This window comes from Ahaetulla prasina, chromosome 4, assembly GCF_028640845.1.
Source record: "Ahaetulla prasina isolate Xishuangbanna chromosome 4, ASM2864084v1, whole genome shotgun sequence".
NCBI classification, from domain to species: domain Eukaryota; kingdom Metazoa; phylum Chordata; class Lepidosauria; order Squamata; family Colubridae; genus Ahaetulla; species Ahaetulla prasina.
The window spans coordinates 138,403,538-138,412,204 of NC_080542.1; the positions used below are offsets into that span (position 1 = coordinate 138,403,538).

Consider the following 8,667-nt stretch of genomic DNA (forward strand, 5'->3'; position numbering starts at 1 on the left):
TGTAGATTAGAGCTCATCTGGGTGATCAACAATATTATTTGTATTATATTATAAAAGTATTATGATATTAGTTATTAAAAGTGCTAAGTTGTCCCATTTGTAGAAATGTAATTTGAATTGTGTCTGTATCGGAAATAACTTCCAGGGAAATGTGTGTTTAGAAAAACGTATTGATTTCCCCTCAGGAGAAAACAATATATGTAAGAGAATAAAAAAAAGGCCAATTTCATTCTTTTCATTGCAGCTATAGCCATCGGACATCGGATAAATTGATTCCTTCTTCTCTCAATCTGTGAACATTATGTTTTTTGTTTTTTTTTGTCACACAGTATATATAAGCATAAGCATGAAATAATTATACGTATATAAGCATATATATAAGTATGAGTATGTAATAACTATATTAATTGGATATAACGAAAGGAAACAACAGGACAGGAACGGTAGGCACGCCTGTGCTCTTATGCACGCCCCTTACAGACTTCTTAGGAATGGGGTGAGGTCAATAGTAGACAGTTTTTGGTTGAAGCTTTTGGGATTTTGGGAAGAGACCACAGAGTCAGGTATTTTATTTCAGACATTAACAACTCTGTGACTGAAGTCATATTTTCTGCAATCAAGATTGGAGCAGTTAACATTAAGCTTAAATCTGTTGCGTGCTTGTATATTGTTGCAATTGAAGCTGAAGTGGTCTTCGACAGGAAGGACATTGTAATAGATGATTCTATGAGTTAAGCTCAGGTCATGTTGAAGGCGGCGTAGTTCTAAATTTTCTAAACCCAGGATTTCAAGTCTGGTGGCATAAGGTATTTTGTTGTATTCAGAGGAGTGGAGTGTATCTTTACTATGCGTATATGTGGAACGTTCCTTGAAAAGTGTGTAAAATTGGTGTAAATCGGTACAATTGGTGTAAAATTGGGCTGCTAGGCTGTTTACAGTTTCAAAGGACATGTAATATATAATGCGTCCACTCTAAGATCAGCATTTATTAAGTATCCAGTACAACCACAATTATATTGTATGCATTGGGTCAATAAGTGTGCAAATGACATCATAACACAAGTGACATCACTTGCTAACCCTTGCTTCCTCAGCAGTTTTCCATGCCTGTGTTGTTCCCAGTTGCTTAGCAGGTGCAATTTAAGAAGTTAGTATGAAGCTATGAAACTAGGCTTTTATTATTTAATGGCTTTCTTTTCTTACAAATCTATCCAGGAATTATACTCTATAGGAGAGGCCTTTCTAAGAACGTGCCCCTATAGCCCTTGTCCTTTCTATTATGTGGAAAAAAGTCCTTTTCTGGTTTGTTTGTAGGGCTTTTCTTTCTTAATTTATACAAATAAATTAAAGCCTAGCAGTAGCACTGATCCCAACTTGCTTGCAAATAATTTTGCCCCTTGAAGGTTTCTTTGAAGAAATCTAAAGGGATCTTTTTAAACTGGATATAAGAATGTAAAGCAATATTTGTACTAAAGCAGTTAAGCTGTTTGTAAACAATTACATGCCTTTCCTGGGTCTTAATTTAAACAGGACAAAGAAAATGTTTTGTTGTTCTTCCTGGGATTTGAGTTAATTCAAAATGGAGCAACAAGTTAAAAAACAACAACCTTACCATGTGTTTCCTCTTTAATTAGCTAATAGGTATGCAGGTTAAATCCAAAAAAGATTTGGAAAAATCAGTTTAAAATAAACACCTTAAACTGCTCCTCTCATTTTGTTTGAAAATTGTCCCCCCCCCCACTCCCTCAGTTCTTCCGTTATTGACTCTGCTTTGAGGGAATTCTAGGTTCAAAACACCCTTTTGCATAAAAAACACTATTGAAAGCATAATTTCATTTACTGTGGGCTTGGAACTTCTGATAAATGAGGCCTTGCCAGTAAAGCAATGGTGACATAGCATGCTGGCAGACTTTGTATTAGAACAGCTAGAAAATGAATGTGGCCATCAACTTTGCTAAAAGAGAAACACACATTTACTCCTTAATTCTAAGCTGTGGGTGGAAGCGGGGAGTGTACGTTTTTGGAGGACAGAATCTCTTATTTAGATGGATATCTCTTAGGCACATCCTGTCTCTGATTTAAGAAGGACATCTGCAAGTTGTGAAGTTTATTTGGAGAATTGGAAAGACGACTATTAAACTTCATCTGAAAATCATCACATGTGAAGCTAAAACTGCCATGGAGCTCAGCAGTTTTACGCATATAATTATTGTGACCTAGAGCAGGGATCTCCAACCTTGGTCCCTTTAAGACTTGTGGACTTCAACTCCAAGAATCCCTCAGCCAGCAAAGCTGGCTGAGAAATTCTGGGAGTTGAAGTCCACAAGTCTTAAAGGGACCAAGGTTGGAGACCCCTGATCTAGAGAGTATAGCAGTGGTGGGTTTCAATTTTTTTTGCTACAGGTTCTGTGGGCGTGACATGACTTGGTGGGTGTGGCTTGGTGGGCATGGCAGGGGAAAGATACTGCAAAATCTTCATTCCCACCCTACTCCAGGGGAAGGATACTGTAAAATCTCCATTCTCTCCTCAATCCAGGGGAAGGTTACTGCAAAATCCCCATTTCCTCCTGATCAGCTGGGACTCAGGAGGCAGAGAATAGATGGGGGTGGGGCCAGTCAGAATTTTTACTACTGGTTCTCCAAACTACTCAAAATTTCCACTACCCATTCTCCAGAATTGGTCAGAACCTGCTGAAACCCACCTCTGGAGTATAGGTAGCCCTGGATTATAACCGCAATAGAGCCCCAAATGTCCACTGCTAAGGTAGGTCCTTGTTAAGTGAGTTTTGCCCCATTTTATAACCTTTCTTGCCGCAATTGTTAAGTGAACCATGCGGTTGTTAAGTGAATCTGGCTTTCCACATTGATTTTGTCCGAAGCTGCCTAGGAAGGTTACAAATGATAATCTCATGATCACTGGGACAGCGCAGCTGACATTATTATGTGCCCCAATTTTGATCAATGACTAAGGGGGATGCTGCAGTATAGGTAGTTGTTTTACAACAGTTCATTTATTGGCTATTCAAAGTTATAAGAGCACTGAAAAAAGTGACTTATGACCCTTTTTCACACTTACAACCATTGCAATATCCCCATGGCCACGTGATCGAAATTCAAATGCTTGGCAACTGACTCATATTTTTGACGGTTGCAATGTCCCGGGGCCATATGATTACCTTTTGCCACCTTCTGACAAGCAAAGTCAATGGGGAAACCACGTTCACTTAACAACTGGGTTACTAAACTTCACAACTGCAATGATTCACTTAATAATTGTGGCAAGAATTCTCATAAAATGGGGTGAAATTCAACGTAACTAATGTTACACTTCATAATAGAAATTTTGGGCTCAATTTTGTAAGTTGAGGACTACCTATAGTTTTGTGTGTGTGTGTGTGGTCATCAGCCACTTTTTGCAGATCCGACCCATGGGATACTAGATCTGGCCCGCGTGGCCGCCCTGGAAACAGCGAAGGACCAGCCTGCAGTGCTTCTGCCAGTGAAAATGGGCTTCCAAACTTGCAGCCCTCCCGAGCTAGATTTTCATTGGCAGAGGGTTGTAGGAGGCCATAGCAGCTGAATCAGTAGTGAAATCCAATTTTTTTTTACTACCGGTTCTGTGGGCGTGGCTTGGTGGGTGTCGTGTGGCTTGGTGGGTGTGGCATGGCAGGGGAAGGATACTGCAAAATCTCCATTCCCAGCCCACTCCAGGGGAAGGATACTGCAAAATCCCCATTCCCTCCCCACTCCTGGGGGAAGGATACTGCAAAATCCCCATTCCCTCCCCACTCCAGGGGAAGGATACTGCAAAATCCCCATTCCCTCCCCACTCCTGGGGGAAAGATACTGCAAAATCTCCATTCCCTCTCCACTCCAGGGGAAGGATACTGCAAAATCTCCATTCCCTCCCCACTCCTGGGGCAAAGATACTGCAAAATCTCCATTCCCTCCCCACTCCAGGGGAAGGATACTGCAAAATCTCCATTCCCATCCCACTCCAGGGGAAGGGTACTGCAAAATCCCCATTCCCTCCCCACTCCTGGGGAAAGGATACTGCAAAATCCCCATTCCCTCCCCACTCCTGGGGAAAGGATACTGCAAAATCTCCATTCCCTCCCCACTCCTGGGGAAAGGATACTGCAAAATCCCCATTCCCTCCCCACTCCTGGGGAAAGGATACTGCAAAATCCCCATTCCCTCCCCACTCTGGGGCCAGCCGGAGGTGGTATTTGCCGGTTCTTCAAACTGCTCAAAATGTCCACTACCGGTTCTCCAAAACCTGTCAGAACCTGTTGGATTTCACCCCTGAGCTGAATACGGAGCTTGGAAGCCTGTTTTTGCTGGCAGAGCGCTCGGGCCACCACAGGCACGCCCTGACAGGAGTGAGACCCCTGCTCTAGGGCTCTTACAAATGACTTGCCAGTGATGCTGGCAGTAATAGCCCTATACTGGGAAGCCTCCTTTGTTGTGACTGGCCTGAATATTTCTTGGGATTTTGTTTTAGATTCTTTATATTCTTTCCATTTTCTAAACAAATGAAAAGATTGAATGATTCAGTTTCAACCATAATCTTTATTTCCATGAATGAATGGGGTCTATATAAGCTTGGAGACACTATTGAAAAATTAAAGTGAAAGTTGATAATAAGTTGTTCGAAGTCAAAATAATACATACAATTATAGAAACATATAATCATTTACTGAAAGAAGAACTCTCTGAAAAGATTAAAATTACAAAATCCAAATGCAAATTAAAACTCAATCAATTTTTCATGAATAACCTTGACATTCTAGTCTCTCTCTTAACTTTGCTTCATTATTCTTCATGTATGTGGGCATTTTTCATTTCAACAGAATGAAGCTAGAGAACATCAGTGACATTTACTGTTTATAAACAATATTTATGTACTGTACAATATTAGTTTCTCTTTAAAAACAATTCATCATTCATTTCTATCTTTGAAAAGAGCAAATGGGTTAACATGCTGAAAAAAAAAATCAGAAAAGGACAGGCACTTCATTATATTTTTAAGGCTATTTCTACAAACACATTACATGAATAGGTAATGTTTTTACTGCAGCAGTTAAATGGTGTGCAGCTGAGAAGAAAGATTTAACTTGACAGTTTTAACAGCACTGTTTTCTTTCTTGAAAAAATTAAAACATTGACAAGGATGAGCAACTAAACTATTAGAACTGAAATTAACATTGAGGCACTTCAAACAGCAGTATCGTGTTTCCCCAAAAATAAGACCTCTCCTGATGATAAGCCCAATCAGGCTTTTGAGTGCATGCGCTAAAATAAGCCCTCCCCGAAAATATTTAAATGCACGTGCAGCTGGTCCACATTCCCCCTGGTTAGGTTTAGGGAGACAAGAGCTGGAAATCAAGTGAGACGGCAAGAAGAGCCCCATCTTGCTCCACGTGCCCCAAAATAATAAGACCTCCCCGAAAATAAGGCCAAACGCTTATTTCAGGGTTCAAAAAATATAAGACAGGGTCTTATTTTTGGGGAAGCACAGTAACAGAATTGGTGGAATTAAAAAAAAAAAAAGCTATGAAAGGGTATTCAGTATTAGCATAGAAGCCCAAATCTATAATTACATTACAAAATAAATTTTAAGGGATCTAATCATTTTACAAAAGAGTTTCCTCTTTTAGTCCCCCCCCTTTCTTTTGACCTTCTCACAAGTCATATAGTTTGCTGGTGTTTTGCCTTAGCACACCTAATGTGGCAGGTAATGGCACTTCTTTGAGGCAGGCAATCTCTTTCACTGTGTGCAGAGCTAATCCAGGATGCGAAAACTGGGTTAGACGTTTTGGCACCTGTCGAGGAAGGAAATAAGGTGCGTCTGTTTCTACCACTATTCTGTTTAATGGGATTTTTCGAACAGAGTCTCTAACCTCATTTGCTGATGGGTAAGAGACCAATGCTGTGAATCCAACAGTTAGATTTGGAAAGTAATCTAACAGGGGTTCAATGACACTATAGCGGCCAGTGAAACAATGCCTGTGTATTTTATAGTCTTTTGGCACACATTTTTTCATGATTTCTAACAGATCACCATCAGCATCTCTGCAGTGAATGACCAATGGCTTCCTTAAGGAAACGGCTAGATTCAATTGCCTCTCAAAAACCTCATGCTGCTTTGGAATTTCTGTACAACATTTATAAGAGTAATCCAGTCCTATTTCACCAAACGCAACAGATTTGGGGTGCCTCATTGCCCGCATGATATTTCTTTCATGAAGATCTGTGTAATAACCAGCGAAGTGGGGGTGGCAGCCAAATGCCCCCCAAATCATATCTTCCTTTAATAAATCTTCCCATAAGTTGTTTCTTAAAGTACGAGGGTCACAAAAATCAGCTATGCAGCCCTGAAATTCTTCAGGAAAAGTGCTGCTGTATCTTCTCCTAAATTCAGAAAAAGCTCCTCTGAAAGATGTTTTTGAATACAACATGTCCAAATGGCAGTGTGTGTCAATAAAGCCGCCTTCTAAATATTTGGGCAAGTTCATAGGCAAATCCTGGTCTGCACAATTATAAGTGAAATAATCTGACTTACATGATGAAGAAAAGATGGGAACATATGTTTCTCTTTGCATATTTTGGGGTCTTTTCCCCCCTTTATAGTCCCATAAAGAACCATATGACCATACTTTCTCTTGTACACCTTCCATTGAAGGTTTTTTATCTTTTGCTGCATTTGTTGTTCTTTCTAAAGAAACATCATAGAGATTATCGGAATATGAAATGTTTCTAGTGGATCTTGTAAAAGAATGTCTTGGCTTTGGATTGCTTCTCCGGTGTTTTGTATAATCATTCATTTTCTGGCTGTAGAAATGAGGAGGATGCATCACAAATTCTGTTGTTGATGCTGACATTTCCATTGTTTCTGAAAGTCTGTGATTAGGGATGGAATGTTCTGGTGGAAAAGTAAACAGTGGTCCTCCATCTTCCATATTGGACCTATCATTGTCAGATGGAAGTTCTTCCTTGTGCTCCATATACTCTTGATCTGTTTCTGAAACACCTGTAATCACTGGTTCTAGAGAGGATTCAGCAACAACTGTCTTCTGGAAGTTCACAAACTTTTCTCCAGCATCACTTTGTGCATTAGATAAAGTGGAGGCAATGCATTTGTCCTTCGTTTTGTTTTTTTGTTTTGTGCCAGCATTAAAGCTTTTTACAATAATGTTTTGCTTGGTCTCCTCACCTTCATATTTTGAATCTCCAGAGACCAATCTCCAATTGGCTTCCGATTTCCAGTATTGCTTTCTACTTTGGCTAGCAAAAGTATTCCAATCAGAGGTTTTACTTAACTGTTTAGGAGAGACTTGGGTACTTTTTTGCTCTCCAGTTTGTGAAAAGCTGCTTTTAAATTTGTATTTTGGTTGGTAACTTTCTTTCCAAAACATTTCATTCTGTTGAACATCTGTTTTGTCTTTAATTGGAACATGCGAGTCATTTGATCCCTGATAAAGTTCATTTTCATAACTTGATCCTGTATGAACTTTCCCCCCTGATCTTGACATTACAGGTTCATGTCTTGAATTGCCACCTGACCAACGTGGTTCTTTATTGTCTTGCTTGGCAGAAACCTTGTGCTCCTGTGGGGCAGTTTCCCAATGATGTGATTTTTTTCCAATTTCTCGCCCTCTGCTTTTTGATACTATTGAAAATTCTCCCAGGTTATTAACTGGCCCAGGCTCCTCTTTTCCAGAAGAGCTTTGTTTATGAATTTCACCTGTAAATGAAGCTTTTCTTAGAGCTTGCAATTCTCCCCCAAATACATCCAGCAGAGCTTTACGATATATTATTCGAGGCCCTTCATCGTGACCTTGGCCTTTTATTCTTCTCTGGACACCTTCATCAGACTTTACTTTTAAGGCACTTTTCCTTTCGGGGGCTGGGGGGTTGTTTGCTCCTGCATCTCTACCATCTTCTTGCTCAGATGATTGAGAGAAAGAGGCCATATTTTTAACAGATTTATCCGAAGCAGTGTGCGGGAGGGGGTGGGCGGGCGGCGGCTTTTATAAGAAAGCTTTTGCTGGGGCCAAGAGGGTCTTCGCCTTCCTTAGCCCTACTGCTTATTGCATCATCTTACTTCGAAGTTCGGGAAAACTACGGCACGCGGAGATTATTTGCTGGGGTAGAAGAAACAGCCTCCCTGCAGTCACCGGAACTCGCGGGAAAAAGGCTGGCAGGTTCGGGACGGGACACGGGGCTTGCAAAATTTCGCAGGGGACTTACAGCGAAGCTGTCCACTCGGCGTTGCCTCTCCTGCTTGCCTGCATCGAAGTTCAATTTTTCTTCTCTCAGGCAGCGTTGGAAGAGTTGGTCTGGGTTAAGCTGTGCCGCTCTTTGCTTCGTCCCAGCTGCGGCCCCTTGGCTGCTCGACCCGCGGTGTCTGCTTCCGATACCTCCTCCCAGCGCCCGTTCCGTCTTGTGCCTTCCCCACCTCTCGCTGTTGCGCCTCCAAAGCGCCAGGAAGGAGGCTGTAGCCAGATCGTTCTGCCCAGTGCTTTTTTTTTTTTTGGGGGGGAAGCCCGATCCTCTGGCCAGAAAAATAGCTAACAGTACCCTAAGGCAATAGAAGACCAACGTAGCACAGCTCCCCGTTAGTGTTATAGTAAAACAGTGTTGCCCGATTAGCATCCTCCACCT

General features: G+C 41.2%; 1 protein-coding gene across 1 annotated transcript; it reads right to left on the bottom strand.

Annotated features, from left to right (window-relative positions):
* Nucleotides 1-5,684: 5,684 nt before the first annotated feature.
* LOC131198276 (putative deoxyribonuclease TATDN2) lies at nucleotides 5,685-7,976 on the bottom strand. The gene has a single exon (XM_058182764.1). It carries the CDS (start codon nucleotides 7,974-7,976, stop codon nucleotides 5,685-5,687), a length of 2,292 nt encoding a protein of 763 aa, XP_058038747.1.
* Nucleotides 7,977-8,667: the final 691 nt, after the last annotated feature.

Bases quoted from the DNA above. Each gene is read 5' to 3' on its own strand.
- LOC131198276 (XM_058182764.1), bottom strand. From the start codon at position 7,976: ATGGCCTCTTTCTCTCAATCATCTGAGCAAGAAGATGGTAGAGATGCA.